Here is an 18018-nt window from a genome sequence, read left to right as displayed (position 1 = left end):
TAAAAACTCACCAAATGATTCAAAGATGCAAGTTCCTGACCTATCAAGAAAAAAACGAAGAGATGCCAATAAGCTTTAGGTTTTATCTACTACAAATCAAACAAGCTAAGAAAAACATTTCATAGTTCATGTATAAAAGAAATGCTCAAGCTAAACAGTTTCTCACAAAATGCTGAATTTTCTTGTACATTACATCATAAATACTTATTCTAAAAATGATCACAGTTTGCCCCTAATAAAAACAAGGTGATGAGTATTAAAACAGCATGTCATTTTAAAAAAGGGTTTTATTTACATTTACCCTAAAGAATCTCAAAACATTTGAAATAAAGACAAACAAAACCTATAGTTATCTTTAATCTAATCTATTTATTAAACAAAAAAATAAGGCTCAGAAAATGAAAGTGCCTGTCTCATAGTGAACCAGAGGCAAAGCCAGGACTACAAACGATTAGGGACAAGTACAAAGATAAAATCTGAGCATACCTATGGCTGACAACTATGATGTTGCTTTTAATTTTTTGAGTTGGGAAAGGGACTTACCTATGAAAAAACAGATATAATCTTTCTTCAGTTTATCCAAACCAATTTCCAAAAGCATCTGAACCGGAACAGTCCCACTGAGAGAAACCATGTCCATAGTTCCATAGTAAGACTGATGAATGAGCTTACTCAGTAAACTGTTACTCCCACTATGAAGCTAGAGATTGGGAAAAGTTTATAAAGCCACAGTTAAAACTATAAAAAGTCCAGTAAGCAAAAGAGAAGCAAACTGCATTAACTAAAAAATTATAAACTTAAATTTTTTCATCTCCTGACATTATAAATTATTTGAATGAAAGCCTCTAAGTTACAAACCTATCCGTTTCTAAAATGCCATTCCCAAAACCTTCTTATTGGCTATAATAGCCAACAGACTAACTCAATCATTTGGAGAATAAAAAAAGCTGTGAACTTACTAGATCTAACATGTGTTCTAAATGCTAAACAATTAAATTTAAACATACCTAAAATATTTGACATTTGACATTTTCTCATTTACTGTCCTTCTGTTAACTCAAATTTCCAACACAATCCTTTGCATTTTTCTTTTTTAATACTATTTTCACTTTGCACTTGTTGTACATGGTAGGATATACTTGTAAATATCTCACAAACAGAAACTTTTAAGAAAAATTCAATGGGCAAGACTAAAATGCACAGAATGATCAAATAGAGGGAGGGTTTGCAAGCTTCTGCTCTAGAGTGTATCTCTGTTTACACCTAGGAAGTTTCTATCTTGTTATGAATTGGCAGTTGCATTATTTAAAATAATTCTACTAAATGAGGAATCTTTTTGTTTCTAGCTTTTAACTTAGATTTTTTCATTATAAAACTATACATTCATTATGGAAAATCCATAAAATACAGAAATGTATAATGCAGTTGGAGAAATTTATTTGTAACCCTACCACCAGAAGGGATTGGCATATTTTAGTGTATTTGTTCACAGGTTTTTCTCTCCAAGATTTCTATCTTTCATACAATAGTGTGTAATGTCTTTTCACTGAACATTGTAAGCATTTCTCCACACACCACTGTAAGTATTTATGCACATCATCTGTAGCAACTATTAACATGTTCCATTATGTGGCTGTTTCATGATTTACTTAGACATCCATTAATAGATCATTTACAATTTTTGCTACTGTAAATGAGGCTATAACGAGCATCCCACTACAATCTTTTTTTAAAAAGGCTTATTTCTTTTGGCCATGGTGCGTCTTCACTGGCGCACATGGGCTCTCTGCTGCAGCAAGCGGGGGCCGCTCTTCACTGCGGTGCCACGGCGTGGCTTCCCTTGTTGCCGAGTACAGGCTCTAGGCTCACGGGCTTCAGCAGTTGCAGCGCGCAGGCTTAGCTGGCTCCACTGCATGTGGGATCTTCCGAGACCAGGGAAGCCCCTAATACATAAACTCTTGACACATACTTCTGCATATGGCCTTAGGATGGATTCATTTTGAGGATCTCAGTACATTATCATAATTGCTTTACAGTGTTCCAATCTGTACTCTCATCAGTAGTATATGAGAAGGACTGTTCACAGCAACAGCAATGATAATAGAGGTAGCTTATAAATGCTGTGCACTTAACTATGAACTAGGTCCTAAGTGCTTCACATGAATTAAGGACCCTGGCCAAGTTTATACAGGTAAGAGAGTTACAAAACGAGAATTCAAACTCAGGCAGTCTGCCGCAGAGCCTGTGCCCGTCATCAGTCTGCTCTGCTGCTGAAAAGGAGCACACACACTACTGAACCTACCCATGGCTGAATAGCACCACGCTGCAGACTCTGGATGACCAACGAGAAACACTTCACCAAGTCTTGATAAGAAATCACACCTTGAAAGCAAGTTAGTCTAACATTATTCTCATAGTTATTTCTGCAGATCAAACACGTCATTCATTTTAAGGATACACAAATGAAGAGGGAAGACAAGTATCTGAACTTTAGGGATGGTGAAAAGGGAGAGAAATTAAAGTCCCCCTCCCCCTCCAAAGGCAGCATTTTTAAAGAAAGAAATTAAACTCGTTGCCATAAAATAATATATTCAGTCAAATATTATGGAATATTTTTTCCTTTTCTTAATAATTATAATTTCATTAAGATATGTTTTGGTTAATACAAATACAGCATAGAACCCACCTAAATCTTCAGGCAGGAGTAAAGAACAGGTTCTATGAGTTGCGTGGTCTTAGTATAATTCTCGAGTAAAATATGCCAATGCGTTATTAGAACTGAGTTTGATAAAACAGAAACCAGATGTCCATACAAGGCTAGCAATATACATTATTATTTTCAAAAGACTTAAAAGTAAACCTAAGAAATAACAGGAAAAATTTTATTTCACAATGCTGATGGACACCTACTACTGCTCATTTTACACCACAGCTGCTCAGCAAAATCGAGATCACCCCGTACTGTGAGAAGACACTCAATAGACCCATCAACTGCAGCAGCGTCATGCTTCACTATCTGGAAAAGAAGTGAGTGCCAGAAAACACTCAGTTTAATTTTTAAAAAGCACAATAGTTTAAGACCAGTAAACTTGCAAATGCTGCTCTGAGAAAAGGTGGGATCATGAACACATATAAGAGGCATGAATGTATCTTCTACAACTTCATCCATTAATGAGGAGAGATAAGTAAACAGACAGTGAAAAACAGAACCCCTAAAACTGCTTTCAAACTCTGATGCCTAAAAGCAAGCATTTGGTTTTCCTCCCCTGGAAAAATATTTAATTACCTAGGCCTTCATTTTCCTACTTGTCAAATGACAACAGGTTTAGCACAATTTAATAATGCCACCGATGGCACAGTAATGTACTATCTCATAGCCTATTAACATGCTATAATAATATCAGATCAGATCAGATCAGATCAGTCGCTCAGTCGTGTCCGACTCTTTGCGACCCCATGAATCACAGCACGCCACGCCTCCCTGTCCATCACTAACTCCGGGAGTTCACTGAGACTCACATCCATCGAGTCAGTGATGCCATCCAGCCATCTCATCCTCTGTCATCCCCTTCTCCTCCTGCCCCCAATCCCTCCCAGCATCAGAGTCTTTTCCAATGAGTCAACTCTTCGCATGAGGTGGCCAAAGTATTGGAGTTTCAGCTTTAGCATCAGTCCTTCCAAAGAAATCCCAGGGCTGATCTTCAGAATGGACTGGTTGGATCTCCTTGCAGTCCAAGGGACTCTCAAGAGTCTTCTCCAACACCACAGTTCAAAAGCATCAATTCTTCAGTGCTCAGCCTTCTTCACAGTCCAACTCTCACATCCATACATGACCACAGGAAAAACCATAGCCTTGACTAGACGGACCTTTGTTGGCAAAGTAATGTCTCTGCTTTTGAATATGCTATCTAGGTTGGTCATAACTTTCTGTCCAAGGAGTAAGCGTCTTTTAATTTCATGGCTGCAATCACCATCTGCAGTGATTTTGGAGCCCCCAAAAATAAAGTCTGACACTGTTTCCACTGTTTCCCCATCTATTTCCCATGAAGTGGTGGGACCGGATGCCATGATCTTCGTTTTCTGAATGTTGAGCTTTAAGCCAACTTTTTCACTCTCCACTTTCACTAAGAGGCTTTTGAGTTCCTCTTCACTTTCTGCCATTAAGGGTGGTGTCATCTGCATATCTGAGGTTACTGATATTTCTCCTGGCAATCTTGATTCCAGCTTGTGCTTCTTCCAGTCCAGCGTTTCTCATGATGTACTCTGCATATAAGTTAAATAAACAGGGTGACAATATACAGCCTTGACGAACTCCTTTTCCTATTTGGTACCAGTCTGTTGTTCCATGTCCAGTTCTAAGTGTTGCTTCCTGGCCTGCATATAAATTTCTCAAGAGGCAGATCAGGTGGTCTGGTATTCCCATCTCTTTCAGAACTTTACACAGTTTATTGTGATCCACACAGTCAAAGGCTTTGGCATAGTCAATAAAGCAGAAATAGATGTTTTTCTGGAACTCTCTTGCTTTTTCCATGATCCAGCGGATGTTGGCAATTTGATCTCTGGTTCTTCTGCCTTTTCCAAAACCAGCTTGGACATCAGGAAATTCACGGTTCACATATTGCTGAAGCCTGGCTTGGAGAATTTTGAGCATTACTTGACTAGCATGTGAGATGAGTGCAATTGTGCAGTAGTTTGAGCATTCTTTGGCATTGCCTTATCACCTCATAGTATATTAACATAGTCATTTCCATTTTTCTGCAGTTAAACAATTATTAATAAAAAAGTCCTAGTTCTCTTTAAACATATCCATCAGTTTTTAAGGAAAGTAATCACTAGTGCTGACATCAAAGACCAACAAAAAACTACCCTCAAAATGCTACCTTGGCTGTAGCAGACCCATTTGCAATTGTATGATGTGAAAGACAACAGTACAACCCAACTTTACAAGCCCTTTCAGTGTACTTTTCTGATAACAATCACTTACCTCGGTGTCTTTTTTTGTAGAATCACCAAATTCATTCAGCTTACTTAACTCTAGAAAGTGGCAAAAGCTTATTAAACTCTGGATTTTATTCTCCTTCTTTCCAAATTATTTCCACTCTAATCCTGTTTTCAAATGGCAAATGAGGAGAGTAGAATGATGACCAGGTATTTTAGCAATTATTTAACTCTCCAATGGAGGTTGAATAGATGCCCACTAGGCAGGGGTGTAAGGATGGACTGAGATACAGTGAAAGCCCCTGGCACACATGTCAAGCACACGGTAGGCGCTCTAAGGTCACTGTTCCATCCCTCTTCTTCCACAATCTCAAATATGACTGCAGTATATAAAATTTAAATTAAATACATATTATTAATTCTTAAAATCACTGAGATTTTTATCATTAGCAATTCAGAATGAAAGCTGCCCCTCTCACCATGACAGACCTACAGCTTTAGGTATAGCTACCAAAAAAAAAAAAATACTAAGCCTAAAAAAAAATTTACATTTAAATATAGCAAGCATAAATTCCCAATTAAGAAAAATAAACAAAAGCCAAGTGTGAGTCAGGAAAACAAACACCATTCAGAAATTCCTGCACAAGTTCAACAGCAGATTTTGCTTCCAGAGGCTCAGGCCATTCAGTTACACCAGTCCTCAAACCATCAGCCAAAACCTGTGGGAGATTTAAAAACAAACAAAAAAACCCCAAAACTTGTTAGCAAAATACAAAGTTATCAGTAAGATGTATTATCAATAGTAATAACATCTTTTTTCTTAGCTGCACCACCCACCTTGTGGGATTTTAGTTCCTGCACCAAGAATCAAACCCAGGCCCTCAGCAGTGAGAGCATGGAGTCCTAACCACTGGACCTCCAGGGCATTCCTAACACCTATTTTTCCTGAATGTTTAATGAGACGCCAGGAACTATTCTAAATGTTTCATATGCATTATGTTATTTAATCCTCACAAAAATCCAGTGAGGCAGATACCACTATCACTCACATTTTACTGAGCCCAAAAGAGGTTAATTAACTTGCTTAAGCTCACACAGTTGGTAACTGGCAATGCCAGGACATATATCCAGCAGTCTGATGCCAAAGATGGTATTCTGAACTAATTATGTGTGCTACAGAGACTGAACAGAAGTTTACATAAAAATAACATGAATATGTATGCCTATACGTAGGGTATCTAAACTGAAGTAAGGAAAGAGGTCGAGGTCAAAAGAGGCTGGAATAGCCAGAGGAACAATGAGAAACAATGGCTTGACTCATATGGGGGAACCATCCCAGGCAAAGAGCAGGGGATACGATGGAGAAGGTGAGCTGTTTCCACTAGGGTGGAATAAACCCCCAGGCAACAGCACGAAATAAGATGACTAGGAGTAGGGATTAAACAGGAAGAGTGATCTTAAAGAATTTTTTTATTTCATTTGGAAGACAACAGCCACTGTTGATTTTTTGGCAGGAAAATGACATGATCAAGCAGCTGAGAATTCCCCCATCACAAATACTCAGGATAGAGTCTAAGGAAAAAAAGAAGTACAATGTTTCTCAATAGAAGTAAGATCATCCTCCACCCCCAGGGAGTTTTCAGGAAAATGTGAAGATAAATTCTGGTGTCACAGCGACTGTGGGCATTTAGTTTGGTAGGGGCCAAAGCTGCAGTCCATGGGGTCGCTAAGAGTCAGATACGACTGAGCGACTTCTTTCACTTTTCACTTTCATGCACTGGAGAAGGAAATGGCAACCCACTCCAGTGTTCTTGCCTGGAGAATCCCAGGGACGGAGGAGCCTGGTGGGCTGCCGTCTATGGGGTCGCACAGAGTTGGACGTGACTGAAGTGACTTAGCAGCAGCAGCAGCAAGGATGCTACAGGTGGCCCTAGTGGTTAAGAACCCGCCTGCTAAAACAGGAGACAAAGGAGACTGCTGTTAGATTCCTGGGTTGAGAAGATCTCCTGGAGGATGGCATGGCAACCCACAGAGGGGCCTGGAGGGCTATGTTCCATAGGGTCACAAAGAGTCAGACCCGACTGAAGCAACCTGGCACGCATGCAAGGAGGCTACATATCTTCCAGTGTGTAGAATGGTCCTAAGCCACAAAGCATGATTCTGCCCAAGATGCCAAGAGTGTGTGTCCCTGTGGAGAAACAGTGAAAGATCATTAGAGTGATCCAGAAGGGAAGTGATAGGGGCTTTATGTAAGAGAGGCACAGTGAAAGAAACCTCAAAGGGGAAAAAAAAGTATACTCCAGAGAAAGACAGATAGATATGCAGAAATATATGAGGAATAGAAAAAAAGAAAAAAAAAATCCTACCTATTTATAAAAATACAGGGGATTGAACTTGGAGAAACAATGGCAACGTGCACATCGAAGAGTCTGTGAATTTCTAAGGGAGATTACATTAATAACACAGCTTGGACTTTCAAGTCAGATAGACATATGTTTGAATGAGTTTTAAGCCAGCTCTTCCATCTACCAGTTGCTGACACTACAGGCAACATAACAGAACCATCTAGCACCACATACTGGGCACACAGCAGAATGGCAGCTTCCAGCTGTGGCAGTAACTCAATCTTACTGAAGTAACAGATAAGGCTGCCAGCCTGTGAACGGAAAGAATGGTGAAATTGCAGACAGAAATCAGGGGCTTATTAAAGTGATCCAGTCTAGAGATTTGATTCAAGTTTCATTTTGGACAAACTGAATGGGAGGGAAGAACGCTGTACCAGAGTGGGAACTGAACTGATGAAAGTGGGAAAGATCGGAAGTGGAAGCAGCTTACAGACAGGAGTCTGGAGTTCCCTTATAAAGGCATTCATCAAATCACGAAATGGATAAGCCCTCTGCTGGGGTGGAGAGAGGAGGGCAGAGATAGGAGGTTAGAAGTATGACAGAAGCCCACGGGAAGGGTCCTGAAAGAGGAGCTCTCAAGGAAGAAGAAAGATGAGAAAGGTAGAAAAGGTAACAAGTTTTTCACAAACAGGGAAATAATGAGAGGAGGTAAAAGTATGAAAAATGCCTGGTACTGTGGTAGAAGTGGAAGGCACCATGAGGTACCTGGCACTCACGTCTAGTAGGGGAGTCAGAGGAGTAAAGAAATTACTGTTTGATAAACCCTCTGACAAGGGGTGTGTGTAAAGTTCTACGGCAGCACAACCTATTCTAGAGAATCGGTAAATCGTGTCAGATGCAGATAACCCTGCAAAGAGGTGGGAAAAGGGCACACTGGGCAGATTAAGACACACACACCAGAAAGTGATGGCGTGCTGGCCTTGGAGCTACCATAAGCAGGGAGCTCAATGCAGCAGAGGAGGATGTGAGATCAAGCTCAAGAAATAAGTAGGAGCTAATTAGAACATGAAAACATGTTCAACGTCATTAGCCATCAGAGAAACGCAAATCATAACTATAATGTGGGACTTCCCTGGCGGTCCAGTGGCTAAGACTGCACTTCCACTGCAAAGGGTGTGGGTTTGACCCCTGGTCAGGTAACTAAGCTCCCAAATGCCTCACAAAGCAGCCAAAAAACAAGAAAACACCACCATAATGAGATATCACTTCATCCCCACTAGGATGGCGGTAACATAAATAAAAAAGATAGTATCAAGCATATGGAGGCAAGGATATGGAGAAACTGGAACCCTCATATGCTGCTATGGGAATGTAAAATGATGCAGCCACTCAGTCTGGCAGTTCCACAAAAAGTTAAAAATTAAAAGGTAGTTAAAGAGCTACCATGTGACCCAGCAACCCCACCTAAGAGTTTCTATGTCACATAAAAACTTAAATACTATTCATGGCAGCATTATTCATGAATAGCCAAAAAGTAAGAACAACTGAAATACCCATTAACTGACAAATGGATAAACACAAACACACTACACCTTTACACTGGTGTTACTCAGAAATAAAAAAGAAGGAAGCGCTACAGAAGATGAATCAGTGGCTGGCAGGTTTCTGTTAATGGGTATGGGATTTGTTTTTGGGGTGACGAAAATATCCTAAAATTACATATGGTCAGGGCTGTACAAACTCTGTCAGTACACTAAAAACTACTGAACTCTATACTTAAAACAAAAGTATTTTATGGGCTATAATTTATATCAATAAAGCTCTTAAAAAAAGAAAAGAAAAAAGTAACTAGTCAGTGACTGGATATAACTGTCTTTGTATGCCAACTTAAGACATACAGAATTTCCTCTGCATTAAAATGAATCCCCTTTGCCCGCCCCTTTGGAATTGAATCTGTAGAGTGGAGCTAAAATTACTGAAACACAAAATTTTTGAAACACATGCTCATTAATTTTCAGGATCAAATTTCAGTTATTAACAAGCAGATTATATACGCATTTGGAATAAACTGGCAGCTGACTCACCTGGAAAGTAGGGAATCCATCATATGAATAAAATACAAATACTTCAGTAGAAAAGGTGAAAGAACTGTTATTAACTACTAACTCACTGATAAATGTTCCCTTTAATTGCAAGGACAACTGCCCCAACTGCCAAGCACGTAACATTTGGAACAAATTTTTAAGAACACAAAATTAAATAACAATGATACTAGCAAAAATTTTTATGGAAATATGAGATCTAATGCAGGTAACAAATTCCAGAAGGATACTCACAAGGAGAAATTTCAGTTCTCTGTGAAGTTGACTCAGAGGACCTCTGGGCTCTCCCGATTCCACCTTGATATTCTAAAAAGTTCCCAGAGTCAGTTTTCACTGGTAATCCCATCTTTTCTCCATCAGGGTCACAGTTACTTGCATTTCAAACTACCCACACATTTAAAAATATTTCATAAAACACTAGTGAATTGAAAAATTAGGTCAACACTTCCATTTGGTATACCTTCCCCAGAAATATAGACTCTGCCCGTCCCAATACAGAAACCTCAATTCAGGCCACCACAACCCCTCTCAATACAACTGTAGTACACAGAGCACACACTCTCCTGCTGGTGTCACTGAATTTCCAAAAGGACAAGAAGTAGAAATATAAACACACTTCAAGACTCGATGACAGGGTAGGAGGTGAGAGGGAGGTTCAGGAGCTGGGGGACATATGTATGCCTGTGGCTGATTCATGCTGACATATGGCAGAAACCAATACAATATTGTAAAGCAATTATCCTCCAATTAAAAATAAATTAAAAAAAAAAAAGACTCAATGACAAACTTAGCATTACCACACACCAAAAACAACTCTCCCTCCCCTCAGTAAAACAAACAAACAAAAAAAGCTGAAGCGGGGTGAGGAGGTTTGAAAGAAGTTAGTAAACGCCATTGTATGTCAGCACCTACTGCAGGAAAAGAAAAGTGTTAAGAATGTAACTGTATAATTATTCACCAGCCCACCACCCTGGGAAAAACCACTCTTAACACTACCCAGGACTTTGTGTACATATTTTTGAAAACCATAGTTGAGATCCCACTGTACATAAATTTTGTACTTTGGGGGCTTTTTTTTTTGCTTAATAATAAGCATTTTCTTTCATTATTAAAGATATTTTAAATCATAATTTTAAAATATGTATATAATATTTCATCAGGAAATCTATTTATTTTTCTCAAGATCATTCAGGTTTTGTTTTTAATATTTTCAAAACACGGCTGTATGACTGCACTGAATATCTTTGCCCATGTATTTTTTTTTTTTTTTTGCCCATGTATTTTTGTTACCAATTCTGAATAATTTCTTAAGACAGATCCTAGAAATGTAAATATAGGGTGCAAGGGCTGAACAGAACAACGATTGTTGATGTGTTCTCAACATCTGCATTCTTTAAGAACAGCAGGGATAATAAGCCACTGTGATGATTCCATTTCGGTCCCCACTGAAAATTCTTAAGTTACGTAATTACAGCACTGTAGATAACTGACGGATCAGACCACCTGGCAAAACCTTCACTGGCTGTGCTGGCGAGACTTCAGGCTGAACCTTTCAGAGCTGTCCAGGAACTAGCAAGTTCAAAGTAAACCCACAGTGAGTAAACTCAACAGAAAGCAGGGCTGGCTCCTACCAGAGCTGCAGTGGAAGAGAGTGGAGGGGTCTGAAGGATCTCATCCACAGGACTCCAGGAAATATCCAGAGTGATCGTGGTTTGTGAGGCAGCAACTGTACCATCCAAGGCAGTGGACTTAAACAACTCGTACTGGGCAAAGCCGCTGGCTGTTAACTGTAAAGAGACATTCAGCAGATCATCAGCAGCGCTTTCACAAGGCCAAAGGCCCATTATCAAAACGACTGATTCTTTTCCCCAAGAAGAAAAAGTGCTGTGCCAAATGGAAAAACGAGACAATTCTTTTTCATCACAAAGATTAGATAAAAGGCATATATTTTTAGTCATTAGCTGATATGAAAATAAACATTTTGATACTATAGAAAAATATCTAGTCCTATTAAGAATGAAAAAAATCCTTTACACTAGGAAGGCAGATTGACAGCAGTCAGAAGAAAATAATATGAAAGAGAAATACTTACAGTAGACAAGTGATGTCTTTTCTTGTGTGACTTTTTTAGGTCTTCAAGATTTACAGAATAATTTTTATCCACTGTAGGACATGATAAAAAAAAACTTTATAGGTACAGTTCAAAATTACATCATTAGAGCTAGAAAATTACAATCTAATTCACGATATTAATAACTATCAAAATTAAATTTTAAACCACAGATGAAATGTTTTTAAAACAAGGAAAGTGGAACAAAGGTCAGTACTGCTACCAAAAGTATAATTAAATGCCTATTATGACACTGGAATTCTATTATCATTATATTCAACTTTTTTATCTTCCAATGAAAATTTCAAAAAATACACACATGTAAATGAAATGAAACCCAAATAAAACAGCCATAAACTCCTATTTAGACTCTTGGAAATCTGTTTCTGAAATGTCTCCCACATGCTGCAGGTTACACACTAGAGCAGACTCTTGGTGGCTAACACAAGCTACATTGTGTGCACTTCGCTCTCAAGTTTTAGTAAAAACTATGAAACAGTGATTACACCAATAAATACAGTGATACACAAATAACAGTGATTACACAAATAAATAAATACATACACCTCCACAAAAGAGGAGTGAGCTCTCACCTTTACAGGTGACCATGTACAAGACAATTCCTGTGATGTTGCTACTGGTTGAGATAAGCTCAGCTCCCAGCCAACTGATACCTTCAGGATCTGAACCATCACACCTTACCCAGAGAGGAGGAAGGGCAGTAACTGGCCGATTAATCTTCAGATGGGTCATATTAGGATTGTGAGCCATGGTATAAAATCCAATTAACTGCCTTGGAAACAAGAGTAGGAAGAATAAATTAGAGGTAGAGATTTTTGATCAGTCAAAAGTTTTCTTTTCCAAAGATATCATGAACAGTAGCTATGATGCTGACTCGGATCCCACTTCTGATCACCATCTAACATTCTGTACCAATTCCCAAATGGGGTTTTTTCCTTACACTAAGCAATTCTCTGACACTAGCTGGTATCCTACAATTCAACTCAGTTCTGACACTATCTACCCAAAGACAGCATCAGCAACCACAGGTTAAAGGCTCAGTCCTACAAGACTGCCTCACCTCCAACTTGTATTGCCAGTTCCCAGTCCAAGTTGTCATCTATGTGTCTACAGATCACAGGTTCTGACAACCTCCTCCCTAAGTTCAATTAATTTGCTCCCAGAACTCAGAGAAATATTTTACTTGCTAGATTACTAGTTTATTACACAAGGGTAGAACTCAGGAACAGCCAGACGGAAGGGAAGCAAAGGAAAATGTCCATACCTTTTGGTATGGGGCAAAGGGCACAGAGCTTCCATGCCCTCTCCCAGCAAGCTGCTCTCCCCGTACCTCCACGTGTTCACCGACCCAGAAGCTCTCCAAGCCCTCTCCTTTTGGGTTTTAAAGGAGGTTTCACTACATAGTCACAGTGGTGACTGATTGAACTTAGGGAGGGGTTGAGTCCCAACCCCTCATCAGGTGACTAAACTTAACAAACTCTGGCCTCTCTCCCTTCCAGAGGTTGGGTGGGACTCAAACTTCCAACCCTCTACTCACAGGCTTGGTTCCCCAGGCAACCAGCCCCCATCCATAATTTACTGGGGGGGGGGGGGTGGGTGGGGGCGGGGAGGTCCAAAAGCCACTTCATTAGCATTAAAAAAGACACCTTTATTCTTCTCAATCCCTAGGAAATCCCAAAGGTTTTTAGGAGCTGGGTTCCAGGAACAGTGGACCAAGACTAAATATGCTTCTTCTTATACATCACACTATCACAGTGTCCCAGAAACAAAAATTTGGAAATTAACTGGCAAAATACATAAATGTTTCACCTGGAGAAGAAGTGAGAGCCAGGCACACCGGACAGATCAAGATCCACACACCAAAAACTGACAAAGTATAGCTACTACAAGCAGAGAGTTCAGTATGGTGGGGCTACAGGGTCAATGGGAGTGGAAGCAGGCTCTGAGATTAAGCAAAAGAAATAACAGAATATGTCAATTACTTCTCAATAAAGTTAGGGTGGGAGAAGGAAGAAGTCAATAAATACATAGAGATGCTTGAGGTCATTAGACACCGAACACAAACATTTGAATATAGTCTGTGAATCAGATAGTATTATTTTAACAATGTTAAATTCCCAGATTTTGATGACTATGGTTATACAAGAGAAGGTACTAGGTTTTAGGAAATACATCGTGAGGTATTCAAGGGTAAGAGAGCACAGTGTCTCCAACATACTGTCAATATTTCATTACAAAAATGTGTGTGTGTGGTTATATAGATGAGGTGTGGACAGGAATAAGAGGAGGAGCAGAGGGGAGGAGGAATAAGCCATAGAATCACAAAGCAGAGGCAGCAAAATGTAAATTTTGGTGAAACCTGGTTAAGGGTCCACAGAAGTTCTTGTACTGTTCTTTTACACTTCTCTGTAAATTTCAGAGTGCATCAGAATGAAAAGTTACCCAAAAATACAGCTTAAAAATTTTCAGAGATGAAAACTAAATTTATTACCAACATATGTTCAGAAAAGGCATTTCTAAGGGACTGTACTTCAGAAAAGAAATATAATAATCCCAGAAGGAAGGTCTGAAATGCAAGAAGAAATGGAGAGCAAAGAAATGATAAGCATATGGATGAATCCAAACAAACACTGGCTACAGAAAACAACGTGAATAAAAAAATTCTCAAGTTGTGGGAGAGGAAAGAAAAAAAGGCCAAATATGACTTAAAATCAAGAAGCCATTAAAGAGTGATCAACTACAAAAGATTTTAAAAGTTTCTACACAGCAAAACAAAACAAAAAAACCCTCTCTGAAGGAAAGTCACTTTGAATACTACTATAGTCCTTATTCTCCAGTATTTTTTTTTAAAGATTTTTTAATGTAGACCATTTTTAAAGTCCTTACTGAATTTGTTACAACATTGCTTCTGCTTTATGCTTTGTCTTTTTGGCCAGGAGGGATGTGGGGTCTTAGCTCCCCGACCAGGGATTGAACCCGCACCCGTGCTGCGTTGGAAGGCGAAGTCCTAACCTCTGGACCACCAGGGAAGACCCCTTATTCTCTAATATTACATATATGACCAGATCCTCCAGGACTCCCTGATAGCAAATACTTTTGGCTTTGGAGTTGAGGGAGACCAGGCAGACGGAAAGTCATATGGTAGGAGGGGGGAGGGTAGTGAAGCTGGCTAAGCAGACAGAGGCAGTAGGGATTCCAACAGGGGCACTTCTGGCATGCGGGTGGGATACTTCATCATTGGACAGGAGAGCCCCAGGCATTGCCTAACATTTACCATCCACGGCTCAGGCCAACAGCGCCCCTGAGTCATAGTGACAATCAAAAAGTACCCCACGTATTTCCAAATCCCTGCTGGGCACTGGACTGGAGGTTGAAGGTTCCTTTGTGTCCTATGTGTCACTCAGAAGGAATCTGGATTTTATCACGAGGCAAAAGGACCATGGAAGGCTTTTTAAACATGGAAGCAACACAATCAGGCTTTCATAAAACCGCTCTGGCAGGAGTGAGGAAAAAAGATTGGCAAGGAACCAGATTAGAAGTAAGGAAAACAATTACGAAGCAACAACATTAAACAGTAGGAGATGGAGAAAAGGCAGATCACGGTAGTCACCTTAGTCACACTTGAGTTACCCATGGGACAGTCAAGTATTTAGAACTATCCTTAGAGCATTAAGTATATCCATCAAGCAGGTGGGGAAGGAGAAAGAGAGGGATCTGGGCTAAATACCTATGTTTTCCCAATGTTTATAACAATTTCTTGTTGTTTAGTTGCCAAATTGTGTTTGACTCTTTTGCAACTCAATGGACCGTAGCCTGCCTGGTGAGTTTAAATCCTACCCTCCACCCCTATGGTAAGAAAAACTTACCTGGCTCTCCCAATTGGTAAAGCAAGCAGGCCAACATTTTCACCAGTAGAGAGATCAGAAATAGCAGTGTCTTCAGACTGTAGCTCTTCAATAGGACTTGGTTCTTCCTTTTCTAAAGGCTTTAAAAACATTTAATTATTTAACCAGGTAAGAGAACACTACGGTAAAGTCAACTCTTCACTATGCTAGAACAATGTACTGATTTCCAGATCCTGAAGTGCAAAATGATTGGGTTATGACAAGAATCATAGCTAGAAACCAGTGGGGTACTAATAAATCTCACCATTCATCAGAAGTATTTCCACTGTCCAATAAGAAGATATTGATCTACGTTGCTACTGATAAAGGAAGTATATGACACCATCAGAAAAGGAAGTGCTCTACCATGTACAAAATTATATACAAAACACCAAGGGAAACCCATGGGAGACTCCCTGATTTTGTCATTCCCCAAACTTGAAGGTTCATAGCCCTTTCTACTCATTTTCTAAGTCTCCAGGATTTGTTACAGCAGCTGACATTAATTACCTCATTATTACAGAAATATAGGGTATATGGTTCCAGACTATATTGATTTGCTATATTATAGTAATTCTATGCTATATTATACTATAATACTGGTACTAATACTATAATTCTAATATTGTTCCAATTTCACTATACTATAATATTAACTGCATACTATAACACTAGTACTGATACTATACTACACTAGTAACCCAGTTCAGTTGCTCAGTCATGTCCGACTCTTTGCGGCCCCGTGGACTGCAGCACGCCAGGCCTCCCTGCGGCCCCGTGGACTGCAGCACGCCAGGCCTCCCTGCCCTGGTAGTAGTATATACTCAACTATACTATGCCAATACAGTTGTCTCTTGAACAACACAAGTTTGGACTAGGCAGGTGCATTTACATGTGGACTTTTTTAATGCAGTACTACACAGTCCGTGATTGGTTGAATCTGTGGATGTAGAGCCACAGATACAGAGGGCCAACTGTAAAGTTACACTAGGATTTTCAACAACACAGATGGTGGGGCACCCCAAAACCTGTGTTGTTCAGGAGTCAATGGTGTATTATATTAAGGAAGAAACCTATCTTTTAGAAAGATATTCAAATAGAATTCTTAAAATTAAAACAACAGCAACAACTTTGGTTAGTTTTCAGGAAGACATATCCTAAGGGTTTCCAGCAGCCAGCAGAGCCCTGCAGCTGTGCAAGCCAAGTCAGTGTCTCGGGCTCAGTATGACAGTCTCTAGGTCCATCCACGTTGTTGCAAAGCATTATTTCATTCTTTTTAATGCACAGCCCTTACTTCTTAAGTCTATTCCTCTTAGGACTCTCAGCTCTCATTTGTGTTTCTCATATCCACATGTTTAAGTAGTGAAATAGCTCAGTACTGACAATAATAACAAAAATTAAACGAAATAACATTTCCTGAGCATGTACTATGTACCAGCTACTGTTCCAAGCTTTCTTTTATTCTTCATAAAAACCCTGAGAAAGATCCTATTAATAACCCTATTTTATGGACTGAAAACTGAGCTAGTGACTGTCTGAATAGCTTATATAGAATAAGCAGCTGAGCGGCAAAACCCACATTTGAATCTAGGTAAAGTGAAAGTTGCTCAGTTGTGTCCAGCTCTTTGCAATCCCATGGACTATACAATACCTGGAATTCTATAGGCCAGAATACTGGAGTGGATAGCCTTTCCCTTCTCCAGGGGATCTACCTAAGCTAGGGATCGAACCCAGGTCTCCCACATTGCAGGCGAATTCTTTACTAGCTGAGCCACAGGGGAAGTCCAAGAATACTGGAGTGGGTAGCCTATCCCTTCTCCAGAAGATCTTCCTGACCCAAGAATGGAACTGGGGTCTCCTGTGTTACAGGTGGATTCTTTACCAACTGAGCCATCAAGGAAGCCCCTGAATCTAGGTAGTCTGACTTCAAAACTCAAGTTCTTGTCCACTAAGGTCTTCGAGCAGTGAATACTTAATAGTTATCTGACCTAGATGTATCCTCAACTTTGAATTTCTTCTGCCAGATTCTAGATTTTATTCCCTTCTAGGCCTGTGTTTCCAAATAGTTCCTAGAAGTATCCAAGAAATGTCATTTTCCCTTCCATTCTACTTTTCAGTATTATCCATCTAAAACTCATGCTGTAAGCTCTATTGACCTTTGCAGAAATGAAGGCCATTTTAATTGTTTCCCATTCAAAAATGCCAGGACCTCACTGAACTCCAGGTAAGTCCTCACAACTCCAAGCTGTTTTCTCACTAGTATCTCAACCAATTTCCACAAATTCCTCTGTTCCTCTACCTTTCCCTAGAAACTCATTTTCATCTTTCAGCTTTTGCTCTACACACATTTTTTCTCTCCTCATAATAAGTCTAAATTCAGCCACATAATTCACTTATAATTATTTTCCAAGCATCTGTCCACCATAGATAAGCATCACTAATACAAAACAAATAAAGTAGTCCCCTTCTCAGAAAGGAGTTTTCATGTAGTTTGTAAAACAGAGTGCTCTCTGTTCATGCATCCCAATCCCCATCCAGACAGCATGCAGGTCCTAAAGCAAACAGAGGCATTCCTTCTAAAGGAATGTCCACTTTCCCCTGTTATATCCTGTTTCTAT

General features: G+C 39.6%; 1 protein-coding gene across 2 annotated transcripts in view; it reads right to left on the bottom strand.

The window, feature by feature from the left end:
• Positions 1-18018, bottom strand: part of ZWILCH (zwilch kinetochore protein) — a 42633-nt gene that overhangs the window by 14381 nt on the left and 10234 nt on the right. For both annotated transcript variants that reach the window (XM_055536761.1, XM_055536762.1), the window contains exons 4-14: positions 15383-15501; positions 12089-12288; positions 11478-11548; positions 11017-11172; positions 9620-9691; positions 5564-5657; positions 4985-5034; positions 2911-3016; positions 2303-2382; positions 544-700; positions 12-40 (exon numbers count right to left, since the gene is read on the bottom strand). In XM_055536761.1, the coding sequence (XP_055392736.1) occupies positions 12-40; positions 544-700; positions 2303-2382; positions 2911-3016; positions 4985-5034; positions 5564-5657; positions 9620-9691; positions 11017-11172; positions 11478-11548; positions 12089-12288; positions 15383-15501 (1134 nt within the window). The remainder of the gene's footprint in view (positions 1-11; positions 41-543; positions 701-2302; positions 2383-2910; positions 3017-4984; positions 5035-5563; positions 5658-9619; positions 9692-11016; positions 11173-11477; positions 11549-12088; positions 12289-15382; positions 15502-18018) is intronic.

The sequence above is a fragment of the Bubalus kerabau genome, chromosome 10, assembly GCF_029407905.1.
Source record: "Bubalus kerabau isolate K-KA32 ecotype Philippines breed swamp buffalo chromosome 10, PCC_UOA_SB_1v2, whole genome shotgun sequence".
NCBI lineage: Eukaryota > Metazoa > Chordata > Mammalia > Artiodactyla > Bovidae > Bubalus > Bubalus kerabau.
This window is presented reverse-complemented; position numbering and strand designations above follow the sequence as displayed.